Raw genomic sequence first — 18,178 nt, 5'->3', positions numbered from 1 at the left:
TTTTAAAAACCTGTCACAGAAGCCTTTTATAGATTGTGACACCGGCTTCATGTCTGTTCCCAAAGAGACAAAGTTACTTATTCAGTTATTATTGATCAGAGAAAATACAGACAATATGTGTCTGTTGTGGAGATGTTTCATGATAGCTGTGACACTGATAATGCTTTTTATTTGCAGTTTCCCTGTTCTAACACAGGATGCTGTGTTTAAGCATGGTCAGAGCTGTGCTTATATTTACCAGAGGTGGGAGGTAACAAACTTAAGTAGATTTTTCAGGTATCTGCACTCTACTGAGATATTACTGAGGACACTTTTGACCTTTCCTCCCTACACCTGAACACAAATATCTGACCTTTCTCCTCCTTACATTTTTAAAACAGGCTCATTACTTTAGTTTGAATGCATTTGAATGCATTTTCTCACTTTGTTGCTACTCGGGACGCTTTACCAACCCAAAATTTGACGTCCTGGGAATGAGACTCAACAATCAACTATCTTTGTGGTGCGTTCAGGAACAGCTGGGACAAATCCGAGTGATTCTACTTTTACGTTTAATAGTCTTTGAATTATATTAATATGACATGAGCTTCAGTTAGCTTTGACCACAAATGTCCTTCAGAGGGACGTTTACTTTGAGTACATTTCAGAGCCTGTACTTTATCACTTTTACTTGCATAAAGAAGTTGAATCAGTACTTTTTTAAAGAATCTGCCAATTGTGATATTTACACAAGTTTATGAATTCCACATTTTGCATAGTAATGATAGTATACTTCCATCATGCACACGTGTGTGCGGGCACTGTTGATAAATGAGAGTACAGGAAGTGTACATCTAACATTACTGACTGATGGACAACATGTTGATGGCATGACCTGGAGTAGAAGTCAACATCAACTATGCTTGTCTCATCACATTCACATTACATTTATATGAGCTGACTTTTATGTCGGGAGGAGTGATGGTGCGACAGCAAGCTGAGATGGCTGCCTTCAACATTTCATCAACAAAACTGGATATTTTCAACAAGATGTCGGGACAATTTGCAGCCAAGTTTGTGGCAACAGAACCAGGTGAGCCAAAACTTAAACCTCTCTTCCAAATCCTGACCAAGTGGTTTTTGTCCCTCCACTTAACCAGATCATAAGCACAGACTGTCAAAACATAAAATTAAAAATTAAACATATCTGTGGTTTGCAGAAACAAACATTTGTTCTGGCGATTGGGTTGAGAAGTGATGAATAAAATAAAATGAAACTAAGATATCATGATTTCTTTCAGCTCCGAACAAACCAAAGCTCTCAGAGGCACCAGTGGATGTCTGGCTCAGGTCATCAGAACAGAAACAGCCTTGGTTCTGAGTACATCAGCTCAGTCAGAAGGATGGCCGGTGGCAGAGCAGTTTCTCCTCTGCCAGGAGAATCAGACATGAGTAGACAGGTTTGTCAACGTGCTTCCTGTCTGCACCGCAATTTACTAACTCACTCACATGAACTAACACAACCCACACAACACGTAATCAGCAAAATCATCATCCCAGAAAACAGATGCTATCAGTGCCACAGCTCATTACTCTTGGATCGTTCGCATGGATGCTGATGAGGTTTCTCAGGCTTCATCAGCCTTAATCGAGCCAAGTCCTAATTAATCTGCCCTGACCCTGAGGACCCCGCGCAGTGGTACTGCAAGCAGGAAGGAACTGAGAGGATATGAAAGCATTTTTCAACATTAATTACCACACAAATGAGCTCCATTAAACTGGTGGCAACAAACTCCTCAGCTGCGAGGCCGGTGTGGATGAGCAGCAGCTGTACAACACGTTGTGCCTGTTGGAGTGTTTCGAAACACAACACCAGCTGAAATACTTTATATGTTACGGTACACTGGCTCACACTAGTAGCACAGTTTGATGGTTCCTGGAACACAGTCGGTTCTGGTAATGACTAATCATGCTAATTTATTCTGTCCCACACAGTCAGACAGCAGTGGGTGTTGGGAAACAGAATAATCACCCCCCCTGTAAACATTGCTGGTACACATTTAGATAGCTATGCCTCAGTCATGTTCTTTAGTCATGTGCACCAATATTTATTGTTAAACTACAGCTGAAGTCAAACATCCTACTGAAGTACCTGTATTAATCATCAGCTAAGCAGAAGTAAATCTGACTGTGATGATAAATTAAAGTGTCAATGTACCTAAAATAAAACCATTATTCCCAATAGTTTTAGCAACATGCATTGTACCATCCTGTCTCCTAGAAATGCTGATGTACAACCAATTTGTTTTGCTGAATACATTTTGAAGGAAGACTGACTGTTGAATGTTGTTCTCCGGAAACACTGCAGCAGCAGAGTTGGTTGAGGTGGATGGTGAAAAGTGCAGACTTTGACTCCAGAGAGCAAGGTTTACATCCGCCTCCTTAGGTTAAGGCAACAAAAACTATTTGGTTAGAGTGAGTAAAAGGTTGTGGTTTTGGTTAAATAAATAATTGACTTTTTCAATGTTTAGCCAAGATTTCATAGGTTGATGGACAATCAAGAGCCGCAACCAACAGTCCTGCAGTAAAACATCATGACAACATCAAGAATCATGTTCATTGGAATCAGATGACTCTGCCAGCTCATGTTTTAATCTGCTAATGGCAAATGGGAATTGGTCTTTTGGTTAGAATTTTACACGAGAACTTATTATTTTACTTAAGATTTATCTGAACTGATATTTTGACTTTTGTACCCTCTGATGTAAAATGTGAACTGTACAATGTGCTCCTTGTTTGCACAGATACAGTGCCATCTCACATCCTATTGTTTACAGCTGATATTGTGTAAGTTCAGCATGACTGTTAAGATAACTTGTTTCATGTAAGCAAACAGGAAGCCTGAAGTAAGTCATACTCATCTGAATCAGTATGTACTCAACCTAAGAACAGCAAAGCAAATGTCCAGTACGGATCGACAACTACACCATGTCATGTCGGTGAGATTCTCCTCTGTATAAAAACTCAAAGGTGTGATTCTGAGGATCAGAATAAATCTTTTGAAAGTCAAGATGCTGTGGAACTGGGTCCTTTCACACCTATTGTCGTCTTAAAAACTGGAACAACATGTCAGGAAGATGCCAGGTCAGGGGACCGGGAGGGATCTGTACCTGCAGCTGCATCATCTCATAGTCTGTCTGTGTGGATATAGCAATATAAGATGTAGAGAGCAGCTTAAGTTGCAGTGAGCACAATGTAGTGGTCAGATAATACTGTGCAGTATAGTGTTGGTGTGAGTGAGTTAGTGGGGTGTGGTGTTCATTTGCTTTAATGCATGCTATGGAAGCCCTAAAAGGTCATGGTCTGATGTATTTCTTCCTCTGCTTTCCCGTAATTACAAGTTCAATTTAGTTTTCTCGATACTGTAAGTTAGTTATGTCATTATGACAGAATAACATGACAATGGGATCATTTTCTTCTTGAGAGCTTGAGAAAACAAGTTATCCTGAGATAATGAGATATATGAACCAGTTATGAGAACATAAAGGTTGTTCCCTCTTATTACTTAGAGCTGAATGTTTATTCGATGAGCGGTGCCATGCCAGCATGCCTACATGCCTACATGGCGTCTTGACAAGTGTAACATGCCATCAAAGAGTACTCATTATTGATCAAAGCACGACTGTACTTTAGTCTTACTCATTTATAAACACACTTCATCAGCCTGGACCATTCAAACACCCACCAATGCGTGGGCTTCTCTTCCTTCTACCAGCAGGTAGTCGCCCACTTGACAGACACATGTGCTTTGTGTTGATCACTGTATGTAAGACTGTTGTTTCATTCAGTGATTTTACACAGTTATTAAATCAGTAACAGACTTACACACATGGTATAACGAACGCTCCTCACGTGACTCACTCTCAAAAGACAGTGTGGAAACAAGCACTACATAACGCTCCACTGATGTCACTGATGCTCTGTAGATGGTACCAGTGATGTTGTTGGCGGTGTTAATCACTCACTGTATAGCCTATCACCTGAACAGGAAATCGAAAACGTAGGAGTAAACGTAGGAGTAAACGTAGGAGTAAACGTAGGAGTACGTCCCCATCACCGGGGAAGGAGTATGTTTTAACCATGTGCGTTTAGGGCTTCAGTACAAACCGTTGATTTCTGGCTTACATATAAATCTCAGACTTTTCTTTCTGCTCCTCAGCATTCACTTTCAAACAGATTTCATGTGCACTATTTCTTTAATAGAAACTGATGATGAGTGTAAGTGAGAAAACACTACAATGGCTTCTACATAACTGAAACATCATGTTTTATTGTACTTAGAAGGAACATTTTGTCCTCGAACACACTTACAGTGGTATTATCATATTTCTGTTAGCTTCAGTTCCATCCTCTGCCATCCTGTCCAGTTCTCCCTGACGTCTTCCCTTCTGTCTTACGAGCATCCCGACGGTGGCTTTAACCAGAGATGTTTTCCGTCTCCATCACCGGGGAAGCGGTTTGTGGGGAGATCCGTCAGCTCAGCATTCAGAAACTCTGAATCCCGTTGTTGCTGATCTGAGTGCAGTGGAAAACACTGTCCTCCTGCCAGAGGTTTTATTGTGTAATAAAAGCCTGGACATTGCTTCTGTGAACATGGTGCTTTAGGAGTACTTCAAAGCATTTAAGCCTGTCGCCCTTCAGCCTCGCCACACATTAACATCTCCACAGTCTGCATTGCTGGCTACTGGGCAAGAAAGTTGAAAATGTACATGTCATGTGTGTTTTTGTAAATTACTAATTCCTTCTCTGTGTGTGTGTGTGTGTGGTTGTCTGCTTTGTCATTTTCCACTTGAACAGGATGCCCCCCTCCAGCCCTGAGCTACATGCTGCCATTCATAAAACACACGGACTTATCTGCAGAGGATGACTCACTGTAGATTTATGTGACACAGCCATCTGCCCTCACCAACCTCCTTTTTCCATCCCCGTCCATCCTCATGCTGATGCTGCTTCTCAGACCGTATTAACCTTTAATTTCTTCAGCCAACCCTCACTTCCTCCTCCTCCTCTGTGGTTTGTGGTTTCATGTGAATGAAGCTGCAATTTCATACCGTATATGTTCTTATCTTCCATCCTGTAGAGCTCCCTCTTTGTTGTGAAATGCAGTGAATTACTGCTTTGTTGTTGAAAAAAATTCTGTCTGAATTTGAATTTCATCCTTGAAATGTGGTGCACTGAGCCAGCACTGCAGCTGGACCGCACACCTGAAAACAATCTTTTCCCAACCAAGAAGTTATTTTTATAACTTGCAAAGCAGCACCTGCCTGCTCAGTGCTTCGAACTGGAGGTTAAAGCTGCAGCGGTTCAACCAGACCGACCTCCCATCAGAGTGTTTTTTAAGAAACTTGCCACAACCTGGAACTTTTTCTTTGTCACAACTCAGTTTGTCATGTTCACGCTCCAAAACCTGAGAGACATTCTGATGAGCTCTGGAATAATCTCTGTCTACTTGTACCCAGATGTGTTGAATGTCCGGTAACCTTCAACAGAAGAAGAAGAGGCAGATGATCTGATACTTTGGGAACAATCCGGATGGTTTTGCATGTTTTTAGAGAGCATATATGAGAGATAAGATAATATATATATAAGATTTAGCAGGATGTAAAAGTTTACCATTGTGAATTGTAGTTTTCTGTATACTGAGGGTTATGCATAATGCAAAGAGCCAATTTTAACACTTTAAAGTAATAATCTCGAAGATTTTCATGTAAATAAATATCTGTTAAGTCACTATCGTCGAATGAGGTAACACAATGATGATTGAGCCTATGGCCCACTGATGAAAGCCCTTGCATTTGCTGTAATACCAAAGGTGTACACTCGGTGTCGATGGCAACTTTCCTGGAAAATATCACAAGCAGCGCACAGTTAGTGACACGTTCACCTGACAGTGGTTGGTCAGCAAGAGGGAGTAGGTGGTTCACATCATAATGACCGGAATTTCTGTTTAAATAATATCAATATGTTCCAATGAATTAAAATAAACAAAACTAAACTAAACTGTGTCACTGGTGAGTGTGTCAGAGTTTAAATCTAGTTATCAAGCACAGGGGTCACTTTTACAATGAAGCTGTTTGGATCTGGTATCCAAATGTGTCCTTAGTGAGCCAATCACAAGTGGGCAGCTCCAAGTACAGGTGTGAAGGCAGCCACGCTTTGAGGACGCATTTGAGATCTCAGTCAGACCAAATTCAGAGGTGGTCTGGGCCACATGTACACACATTATTTTAGCCGTGTGTACACGTTTGTCCTGGACCACACTGAAGGACCGCCGACTCAACTGATGTCCTCTGTAGCTGTGTCTCAATTCAGGGGCTGCATCCTTCGAAGGACGCGGCCTTTGCAGCCTTCGGAGGTACCTTCGAAAGCCGCGTTCACCGTTGTTAAATGGGACGGTCTAGCCTTGGGAGCATTTCCTGGTTGTGTCACCAGATGTTCCCGCCCCTTACCCTTACATCACGATTTCTGCAGCCCAGGCCCTAGTAACCAATATGGACTACTTCTTTGTTGCCTGTGGAGAAAGTCTCCATACTCCATTAGAAAAATTGCTCAAATTTGTGTTAGGAGAGCCGAACGCTTCCTCTGATAAATTCTTAATAATTTCTTGTAAATTAAGACACATTGAGTTCTTTGTTTCGTTGTGTAAAAAACATTATACCCTTTAGTTCCAGTGATGTATGTGTCTATTTGCATTTCAATCAGAGACTCGTACTGCAATTTTTTGAGTGAAGATGAAGATGTATTGCCATGTGTACAAAAGAGAATGAGAAAGTCTTTAACGGTTAGACTCCATTGTGATGAAGTAATATTTTTAGGGAGGTGATGAAGCTGTGCGTAGAATTTAAATAATCTGTGTTTCAATGTTCCAGCATTTTGTCATAACCGACCCAGCACAGACTGAGAGGGCTCTCTGTTTGGTCGATCAGCAGCATGTGATCATTATTATTTCATTTCTTAGAATTTATCTGAGATTCAAATATAAAACATACAATCCCAGACTCAAGCTGTTAGAGCGAACTGTAAATCTCTCTCATGTTTGGAAGGTCATGTCTGTGGACTCTATGGTCTTGAGGAACTTGATGACATGGCATACTGAGCGATCCAAAGACCTACAGATGGCCCGGCTCAGCTTCCCTTCCTTCTTTCCTAATCCTCTCCTTCCTTTACGCCTTCTCTTAAAGCTTTGGTTTGCCAAATGATATAAAAGTTTGACTTACCTCTGGTGGTGTGTAGCCACGCAGATACATTTGGTTTTGAGATGTCAGTATTGTCAGAATTCTGCCACGTCACGACGATGGAGTTCTTATTGTGATGCTGACAGCTTTGTCCCGTTTACTCTAGAATGACCCACAAAACACACTTTCGACAGTTTTCATTGGAAGGACGTTTTATGGAAGGAGAAGAGGAAGGTATCTACTGTGCATGGTTAAATAATACTGAAGACAGATTTTTCTCGAGTAAAGTAAAACTGAAGTTTACAAATTGGCATACACTTTCCATCAGCGTACATCTCCTTTAAATAAAGTGATCTTGTTGCCTCATGAACACATTCATTGTTTTAACCATCAGTCCAAGTTTGGTAAGAGAGATTGCAAAAATTCTTACCCTGCCTCTGAACCTATTGGACTATGTTTCAACCTGCATGCCAGAAATTCTGTCCTGGATGTGAGAAATTATTTTCTTGTTTGTTTCAGAGGCAGAACAATTCCTTTGACGTTTTTCAGTTCAGACTAGGTTCAGTTGAGACTACACATCCCTCCCTGCTTGTGTGTGATGGTAATTGTTGTGGAGGCATTGTTAATATCACTGCATCTGAAAAACACAGCTTTTAATTCATTCTCTGTAAGTGTATATGCATCAAATATTTTATGTTTATTTACTCTGTGTTGGTTTTTGCTTGGCTTTCATAATAAACTGCCTGTGTTCATTTGTTATTTCACGTTTGGATGATATTCTCCCAAAAACTAAGAGAATCACTAAAGTGAGAGGATCAGTGTGAACATACACAGTGACAGACGGATGAATCCTGTTATTTATTTGTTAAAATATTATTCATGATATAACAGTATATACTGTATGCACATCTTTACGCAACTCGTTTCCTGTTGTTTTTGTTGAGTTGTCATCTTCTCTCAGCCACAGCTGATGATCTCGTTTCCTGAGTTTCAGAGGCACAAACACAGAGCGATGTGACAACTGGTCTCCATGAGGGAGTTTCAGAGCTTCAACAAAACCACATCACCCCCTCCTCTGTACGTGGAAACACAACTACGCTTGCCCCCTCCACACACACACACATATAGACACAAAACCCCTCCGGCAGTGTTTGACCTGGTCAAACATTTCTGGAAAAATACTCATACAAGTATACAGAGGAGAGAGAGACAATGGACAGTGAACACAGGTTAGAGAGCGTGTGGGGGTGGAGGTGGGGGGAGGCGTCCCCATCCTCTCTATGATACCACTGGTCTCCAACAGCATCTGAATTTATTCTTATTTTCTCAGTTTATACTGTTTGTTTGATTGTGGTCGTATCACTTTCAGTACTTGTTTCATGTCTTCAGTGTCTATTCTTGAATATAAATGACTTTCAGCAGCAGTGGAGGGTAATGACAAGCCAGCACTACAACTGAGTAGCTCTCTGTGTACCCATACTGGGTCGAGAACAATGTAAACTCAGAGATTAATGTTGGTTTTAACATTTAATGGTTTTTTGTTTGTTTTTTAACTATTTTTGATGACGATCAGAAGAGGTGGAGTGGGTCATCCTCTGACTACATGTCAAAATATACTTGGGCAGGATGCTGAACTTGAATGGCCATTCCATCAGTGTGTGAGTGTGTGTGAATAGCTAGGGTAGAAATATTGTGGGGCACCTTGGATATGAAGTGCTGTATTACTCCTGATGAGCAGCCTCTGCTACCAGTTAATGAATGTGTGTGTAAATAAATGAATGTGTCAAGTACTTACTTGACCATTCCATAATTAAGTCCATTTACCACACCAACATATTGAGGAAACGTTTTTAATGAACTTATCTGCAGAGTTTCAAAATGTTCTGAATGGATCTATTGATTGACAAACTGTTTCAATTGTTTTCCAGACAATACCTGCACACAGCAAGAGGAGTCAGCTTATGCAAACTGCGGTGCCACATTCAGGATATCCTGCTGCTCTGTGTTTAACTGTCTGTATCGTAATGGCCATTTCTTTCTCAGCTGCTTTACTGTATTGTATTGTATTGTATGGCATATTGGCATTTCATACTTGTTTCACACTGATGTAGCCTTACATGTTGTGCTCCTCATTGTTGTTTCACTGTGGTCCTGGAGGAAGTACATTTCCATCCATTGTATACATTGTAAGAGTATAAGAATGGGTTCCCATTCAATCAAATTGACTTAAATCATATTCCTAAACCCAAACGATAGCTTTGTTTAGCTGTTAATCGTCACCAAGATACACAATATTTCTGTGCAGACTCACTTTAAAAGCACGGTGGCCACATAAGCAGGACTACCTTTGTAGTTGGGCAAGTTAAAGGTGTTTGAAAATGAAATGCAGTGTTACCTGACATACAAAAATATTACACATAAATCCCTTGACATGCTAGTTTGTAATAAATCTGTAGGACACAGCTTGTGAGACATGTCAGATTTGGTCAAGAGAAACAGCTGAAGCAGTTATTTGCATTTAATACTCTTTATTCATTATTTCCTCTTCAAACACATTTTCCTGATGTACATCAATATTTCCATTCAAAGGGAAAACTCAAGTGAGGTAAAAGTGCTGAAAAATGAAATAGTATAATGGTTGTAACCATCTTACTCATCGTCACAATCACAAAGCTGACAAAAAAGCTCTTTTGCATTAACTATTTCAAAAAAAATATATAGTGCGACAAATTTCATGATTTTCCCCACTTTTTTAACTTGTGTATCCACAGGCATCCCTTCATACACACATGCAAACAAGCACACACACCTCCACGCGTTAACGTAAACACAAATCTGCTGCAAAAAAAATTCACAACTCTTCATATAGAAACTTTAGGAGAGCTTCCAGAGGGCCTCCATCACATCCCTATGGTGTAAGACTTGTACTTCAGACAAGCGTAACCACTAAATATCTAATCCACAGCTTGCTCTGCACCACCTCCAGCAAAGAATACATCTACAGGTGTCAAATAAAAAACACGCTGTACTAATAAACAAAGGCCCAAACACGTTGGACAACCAAAGGCGAGGTGAGTGAGAGAAGCAACAGGATCAATAACACTGACAAGTTTACAGCAGAAAAAAAAAGTGTGGCCAGAAAATAACAAAGGCAAAGTACACTTCATCCTCTTTTTTTGTTTCCACATCGACATACATATAGATACAAACATCAACCCTGACAAAAAAAGTGATTTAAGCCCTGCTGCACCCCACTCTCATCTACTGGGGAGGCTAAAGCTTTCATTAACGGGCACATATTTTCAGTTGTCAGGAAAAAAAAGCCAAAATAACCGTACACACACGAAAGTGGGGCGGACTCAAACATGCAGAGGATTCACATTCCAGGCTGCATTCACCATCGACCGTCTAGAAAATACTTTTTGTTGCATTTTCTTTGACCTCGCTCGCAGCCAATTTTTAGTGAGCAATGTCAACAAGGAGCCCAAGAAGAGACTAGTCCTCTCCCCACTGACCAGACTTCAACCTGCAACTGTGAGCAGCAGCATAGCTGGGTGGCAGGTTTAGAATGTGGCTCTCATTAAACCTAATCATCATCATCACTCAGAGGACATGAATACACCGGGAATGATTGAAAGGGGTTTAAGCACGAGATCAATGTTTTGTCTCCTGGCTTTCAAACAAAGCAGAGATCATCTTAGTGTTAACAGTATGGTGATAAATCTACCTGTTAACACTGCAGTAGGAGAGGACTGTCCACCAAGTGATGATAAGGTTTCAGAGCAAATGGATGCACAGATAAAACACAGCGCTGCTGTCAGACTGCAGCAAGCTGAAGTCTGCTGGCTACCTCCACCTTCAGCCTATCTACTCTACAGAGAACATGTAGTTTGGGTAAGAAGAGGAGAGTCACAGTTACAATTAATACAGACAGAAGAAAAAACACAGAATGAAGGAGAGTATCAGAGGGGGACGTCTCAATGTCAAGGGCAGATTAAACCAATTTACCCTCCAAAAAATAATAATAAAATTAAATAAAAAAAAGAAAAAGGGACAAAACAAAAGGTCTCAAAAACACATCATGTCCCTGAGAACCAGCTCAACTCCCTCCAGCAATTGACCACATTAGCTTATTTACATTCCTGTCAGGTGGCTGGGTTTGGAGTAAAACAAGGCCTCTTTAAAGTGCTTGTTAGTATGGGGTCTCTGCTGGGCGACCTCCAGCTACTGTGCCACAGCATGGCCTGTCAGGGCACTTAAGGTATTGCTTTGGTTTGGTTGGGGACAAAGCTGTCAGCAAAACATTATAGCCATGTTGCTTTGGAGCAGGTGGAGCTACAATACCACGCAGTTTTAGAAAATCAGAAGTTGGATTTTAAAGGCAGAGGTCAACATGGCTGCCAGTGACAAGGCTGAAACTTGGAGGAAAAGACAAAGAAGTGAATAAAATTAAATGGCTGAGAAGACTGTGACAGGAATGACTAGACATGGGTTTTAAAGAGCAGTTGAGCTCACAATGAGGATTCTGTCATTGTCTACTCACCCGTCATTCCAATGGAAAGCTGGGTCAAGCCTCGTTGCCCACTAAACATTTCTGGAGCTTCACAGCAGAACAGAGTTGCAGCATCCTCCTCAACAACTGAAGTAGCTGGAGACTCGTTTTAAAATGTTAAATTGTGATTTCAAGTGAAATCTTGAAAAACGTTCAAGTTCAAGTCCCCAGCATACTTCAGTTGTTAAGGAGAATGCTGAGATGCCGTTTTGCTGTGAAGCTCCAGAAATGTTTAGTGGACTACGAAACTTTCCATCTGCATACGGGTGAGTAGATAATAACTCAATTTCATTTTTGGGTTAACTTATCCTTTAAAGAGAAGAATAGTCTGAGACTGAAACTAAAAAAAAAAAAAAAACACAGTAAAAGAAAAATGAAATACCAAAAACTCAAATTCAAACCAAAGTTATTATCCTCCCAAACCAAAGATGCATGTATTCCCCCAGTAACTGGTATCTAATACAGAGATGACAGTTTTGTATTGTTTCACAGGGTTTAAAGGGGCTGATTTTCTTTTTGTCTAACCCTTCCCCTCCCAATCACCATTAAAAAAAAACCTTTAAAAAGTTAAATCACTCTCCAAAAAGTCAAAGGCACTTGAATGCTTCAGATGCTGGTTGAAAAGTACTTTGGTCCAGAGCGAGACAGTGTGTGGCACCTCGATTGTTGTTGTTAAAAAGACTACGGCAGTTCCCATACCAGAGTTCAGCAGCAGAGCCAGCAGAACATGCCCCGTGGGTGTGACCTGCAGCTTAGACCAAGTGCTAGTAATGCCACTCTGCAAGTGTTCAAAATTAACAGCCAATAATAGGATTACTATGAATAGAAATTCATAAATAGTGGGGGCAACTCTGTCACAGCTGGTGGTGGGTTGGTTGTAGTTTCCAGGATAAATCAAGATCCAAGACTGAAAGGGGAGAGCTATCCCACTGACAGGCTGACATACCAGGCGCACTCCACAGTGTCTGTCTTCCCATGACCACAAAAGGGGTTCAAACACTGCGTGGTCCCAGCAGGCACCGGATAGGAGAGGACAGGAAGTGATTCAGCTCCCACACATGTAAGGTGGCAGGCCTGCCGTTGCTGCTGCTCTCACACCCATCCCCAGATCCCTGCTCTGAAAGGTACCTCCCCCGGGAAAAAAAGAAAAAGAGGATAATTATAGACGGCCTGCAGTTTGAGAGCCAGTCGCCGAGCTGCATCAGAGGAGGATCCCATTTCAGGGCTGCTGTCGAGCCTGCAATGGTTGTGAGGGACGACCCTGGAGGCCCACCATGTGCTGCTCCTTTTAAGGGAAGGGACATCCAGTCGGCCTGTCACTCCGAGACTCCCCAGCCAGCTCTCGCTCCAGGCAACGAGGCTGGCCGCATTCTCTCAACGTGCCCGTGTCCACTCCGTCTTGTAAGTCAGCCTCCCACAATAACCAGAGGACTGTGACATCTGGAGGTCACTACTGAGGCTTTGGAAGGGACTTCAAAAACAGGGGAAAACAAAATCCTCAGACACGCAGGAGCCCGTTTATCTGAGGCCAAAACTGTCTCACTGCATGCGTCTACTCATGGCTGGTCGTGACTGAAAAGTACAGGGCTGAGTAAACTGGATAAAGGGGGAGAAGGGTCCTACACTGAAATTCACAGTGGAAAATAAAAATACATTTTGTCTTGCATTGTACACAAATCACAGGCACTGCCGGCATATGACGGGGAGCATGAATGTCTGTGAGAGATATTCAACTGTCGAAATAAATTAAAACAAAATTGACTCCACTCACTTCCCCTTCACTTTTGATGTGAACAAAGTTATTAGTGTACCACATTTTTCCCTCCACAGTGAGCTAAACTTCTAACACTGGTGCTCAGCTTTTTTTGGGGGGGGCATCACCTATTATATTACCCCTTCCCCAATAATACTATTTTTCCATTATTTTGTTTTTTTCTGCCTTTTCTCATTATTATCATTATTTTTTTTAAATCACAGGAGAAAACCTAATTGAAGGTCATCACATTTTCTTCTTCATTTACTTCAAAAAATAGCCCATACTTAAATTATTGGGGGGGTGAACCTGGAGGTTAAGGCACAAAACACATCTCCATTAAGAATAAGGTTGATAAACAGGGAAACAACCAAACATGATCAGAAAAAAAAAACATCTAAACACTTAAAAATATCACTTTCTATTCAATAACCTTGACAACTCTGTAGATAAGGAATGAGAAAGGATTCCAAAAAAACAAAGCAAAACACTTGTCCACTTAAACATAACTGTGCCTTGAGAGGAACATAGCATTTATTGCCTCAATAATACATTTTTTGGGAGTTTTCTTTTTTTTTTCATTCCTCCTCTCTTCTCCTCTTAAGCAGCAGCAGCAGTGCCCTCTTGTACACCCTTCCCCTGACTTGTTTTGTCAGTTACATGGCAGCCATGTTGGAATGTTCTGGTTAGCCACATAGTAGTTGCTGAAGTTGTGGTCTCGAACATAGGGTGCTGGTTGGTAGTAGCAGGTGACGCAGGACGCATCTGGGATAGCATTCTGCTCCGCCAGCACTCGGAAGGCCATCAGCGAGATGAGGTGGAGGGTCTGCCGCCGCTCGTGGCCCATGAGGCACACCGTGCTCTCGTTGACCACTCGCCGCAGGATCATGAGGTAGTCATACTTGCTCTTCTCCTCACCTATGAAGTGGCTCTGGAGATAGGACTCTACCTTGCGCTGCTGCTCACCGATGTCCGGGAAGTCGATGAAGAACCGTGAACACATGTACCGCTCCAGGCCCTTGAACTCCTCCTCACTGGCAGGCCGGAAGTCCCGCACCAGCAGATTGCAGTATTTCAGCAGGCCGCCACCTCGGATCTCCTCTGGCCGCTTGGTGGCGATGAGCTTGTTCCGCAGGTGGCTCAGTGCCATGCTGAAGTCCCCATACATGCTCTCCCCACTCACAGTAGGGTGAAAGGCCTGTGACATGGGCGTCTGTGCCAGCTCGTAGTAGGCAAGCATGGAGTCCAGCACAATCTGAAAGGAGTCCACACTGAACTCAAACTGCCGGCGTATGGAGTCAACAAACTTCAGCTCCACGTTGCGGCCGTTATTGTTGGAGAGAGAGATGAGGCTCCAGCGGTCCTGCTCTGTGTTAACCTTCACCAGCTTCTGGACGTAAGCCTCTTTGAGAGTCATGGGTGTGATTTTCTCTTTGTTCACACCCTCAGGCAGAAAGTCCAGCAGGGTACCCAGCACCACGTCCTTACTGAGGCGGAAGTCAGCCTCGTGCGGCAGGTCCACCCTGAAGATGACATCCAGATCCTTGTAGCTCCAGCCAATGTCCTGCACCAGTACGTGGCTGGCCGTGGAGCCATTCAGCCGAATGTCCTTCACTCTGATGCCGCTCAGCTCCAGGCGGGAGCGGACCCGCGCCATAATGTCTTTCAGGCGCACCTCCAAGGTTGGGAAGTTCCCCCGTCCATGTACAGGCACAACCTCGGTCAGGACTTCATTCAGGCGGCTCACCTGCTCCCAGGTCAGGACACTGACGGAACTACTCTTTGATTCCTCCTTGTTCTCCATCTTCTCACAACGTTCAGATTAACTAAGATAGCAGGAGAGAAAAAAAGGAGTTTAGTGGACCAAGGAAAATCCACAAATCAGACCGTTTCTCATCACAACAATATAAAATACTACACAGGAAGTTTTGGCAAGTTGTAACAGTGAATATCAACACAACTAGAGATAAATCTGATAAACTGATGAAACAGGAGCAGCATCACCATTCAGCACGAGCACAGCAGAATGTGAGCACGAGACAACCTGCTCGCTCTCCGTCACACACACACACACACACACACACACACACACACACACACACAGTAAAGGACAGAGCTCGTGAGGCTTCTAGAACCGCTCACCACGAGTCTGCCATTGATTCCAGAACCGCTGGGACAAAAACATGAAGCTAGCTTCAGTCCCCACCGTCACAACATCACCGCTGATTAATGTTCAGCTCGTTAACAGTTTAACTCCCCGTGACGATGGTGTGGAGCTAACGTTAACCGCTAACTCGACCCAGTACTAACCAGCGTTACTTACCTTACATAACCTTTTCAAACAAGTACCACACTGGGCTTTAAAGCGAATGCTAACCTGCGTTGGTAGATAATGTTAGCCCAAGTTAAGTCTGACTCCATATTAATCCATATGGCGACGAACCCCTCGGGAAATTCAGCAAAGTCACGTTCAATAAGTTTGGATCGGTCGACAAAAAATAAAACAATCATCGTGCTTTGTTAAAATCTCCTCACTGATATCACGTTTCTGAATCGTTGCTACGACGGCGTGAACTCCAGCCCAGCCTGTCTTACTTCACTCTACATTACTTGGTAAGTGCGGAGTTAAAACACAGTTTTAGCCCGACAGAGGTGAATGAGAGAGGAGAGCGGGTACATACTTTTCCAAAAAGCGTGTTCGGGAGCATTCAAAGTCAGATACGGATGATGTTCACTCGGACTTCGTGCAGACACCTCTACATAATCCACAGCATGAGACACACATGTAACGTTACCGCTGATAAGTTGATATTTGAACCATTCCCCTCGCTGAAGACACGCCTGTTTTATATAGCCCAAGTACAACCCACTGAAATAGATGCACAGCCGTGCCACGACACAGTCCCTCTGCCGAACCCAGCGTGGCTTTTACGATTTAATAGTACAAGAAGACTAATACGTGACAGCGTGAGGTTAAAGAGAAGCACTTACTTTATATGTGAGCCCAGAGTCACACTTCCATCAGCGGCAGCTCACACACACAAGATCGTTGCGTTTGATTGTACCAATGCGCCGAGCGAAGCCTCTGATTGGTCAACAGGGTTTTTGTGTTGCCAAGTAACCAGGACGGTCTCCAGGCAGGCTGCTGTGTCACAGCTCAGGTCAACAGCTGTCTGGGCTCCACTGGGCGATCATGTGTGCTGTGAGATTTATGATATCAAAACTGAGTGGAAAGATGTCAGTATGAACACAAAACACATGACTTTATTGTGAACTTATTAATTATGTATGGTAAATTTAATATACACAAATGTAAATTTACCCAAATTTCCTCCAGCTTTATGGGTTTCCTGTGACAATTTAAAGAATATATTACAACTCTGGCACTTATTGACACTAAAAAAATAACAACACCGTTAAGCTGTACGGAGATGTTTTCAAAGAGGAATGATGTGTTGTTTCATACCTTTTATTTCTTCCTTCTTTCTGATTTTTCTCTTCCATTATATGTAGTACATGTCTGACGTCTTTGTGTATTTGATTGTTTTTCAATAAAGTTCATTTAAAAAAGTTCAAAAGCAGCAGCTATCTGCTCAGAGACATTACAGTGAATACAAAATGACCAGATAACCACCAGGCCCTAAAACATTTGGCAAAGGTATAGCCCATTATTTTTATATTCAACACATGGTCGAAAAAATAGGTTATATATATATCTTAATTTATTCAGTGGTAAGTTCATCCACATACACTCAGTAGCCAGTAGATGCATTACTAATATTTATTCGACCCTCAGTGATGTCAAATAAGGACAAAATATTACCTCTCAGTATAACTTAACATTAATTCTTTAAAAAGTTATCAACCAAAACTGAACATTGTCACCTGTATAGACAGCCTTAGTTTTCACTATGTATACCCAATAAACTGGCGACTGATAGTACATACAACATCCATATAACTTCCATCTGTACGACACTAAAAAACATCCAAGCTGCGAAACAAGTGGATCAGCAGTGGAGTAGATGTCTTCCATTACACCTTGAATTGATTTTTCCATTAGTACTGTTCAAGCGATGGGTTAAATAGGCCGACATATTCAACATATTTCACAGGCATACAATGTCGTCATATGAAATCTCCAAATTTCTCTCTTAGATAGTTGAAATGAAAGCAATGAGTGTTGTCTCAGTCATGTACTGTACACTGGTCACAACATATCTGAACCTGCTATTAACAGTGTCACCAAACAACAGTGTGCATATGTCCACAGGCAGTCAGTTGTTCAGTGTGAAGCATTATAAAAATCTTGTGGTTTGCTTTAAAGATACAAGAACAGACTGTTGTTTAATAGCAGAAGTTGGAGCATCAGCTCCTCTGCTAAGACTTTTCTACTACACAGGAAACACTGCAGACAGATGAGCTCAGTATGAATACCACTGACACGGTAGGGACAACTTCGTTTTCTCTCAGATTTCTATGGAAGGAAGTTCATTTCACTAGAACACATTAAAACATTCCTCTGTAGATCTTCTTCTGTTGTGTACACACATTCTCTGCATAAATTGGACAGCACAGCTGCAATGTAGAACTCCCCTGAGACACTCCCTGGAAGTCACTGAGCCAGAAGTGGGGTGTTGTGAATGATGTGAGGAAACC

At 42.1% G+C, this 18,178-nt stretch overlaps 1 protein-coding gene across 1 annotated transcript; it reads right to left on the bottom strand.

Moving 5' to 3' along the window:
* Nucleotides 1–9,722: 9,722 nt before the first annotated feature.
* On the bottom strand, nucleotides 9,723–16,372 carry tent5c (terminal nucleotidyltransferase 5C). Its single transcript, XM_073474021.1, has 2 exons — nucleotides 16,201–16,372; nucleotides 9,723–15,345 (listed from the first exon to the last, which is right to left on the bottom strand). Exon 2 carries the CDS (start codon nucleotides 15,321–15,323, stop codon nucleotides 14,172–14,174), a length of 1,152 nt encoding a protein of 383 aa, XP_073330122.1. The 5' UTR covers nucleotides 15,324–15,345; nucleotides 16,201–16,372; the 3' UTR covers nucleotides 9,723–14,171.
* Nucleotides 16,373–18,178: the final 1,806 nt, after the last annotated feature.

This window comes from Pagrus major, chromosome 9 (genome assembly GCF_040436345.1).
Source record: "Pagrus major chromosome 9, Pma_NU_1.0".
NCBI lineage: Eukaryota > Metazoa > Chordata > Actinopteri > Spariformes > Sparidae > Pagrus > Pagrus major.
This window is presented reverse-complemented; position numbering and strand designations above follow the sequence as displayed.

Bases quoted from the DNA above. Each gene is read 5' to 3' on its own strand.
- tent5c (XM_073474021.1), bottom strand. From the start codon at position 15,323: ATGGAGAACAAGGAGGAATCAAAGAGTAGTTCCGTCAGTGTCCTGACC.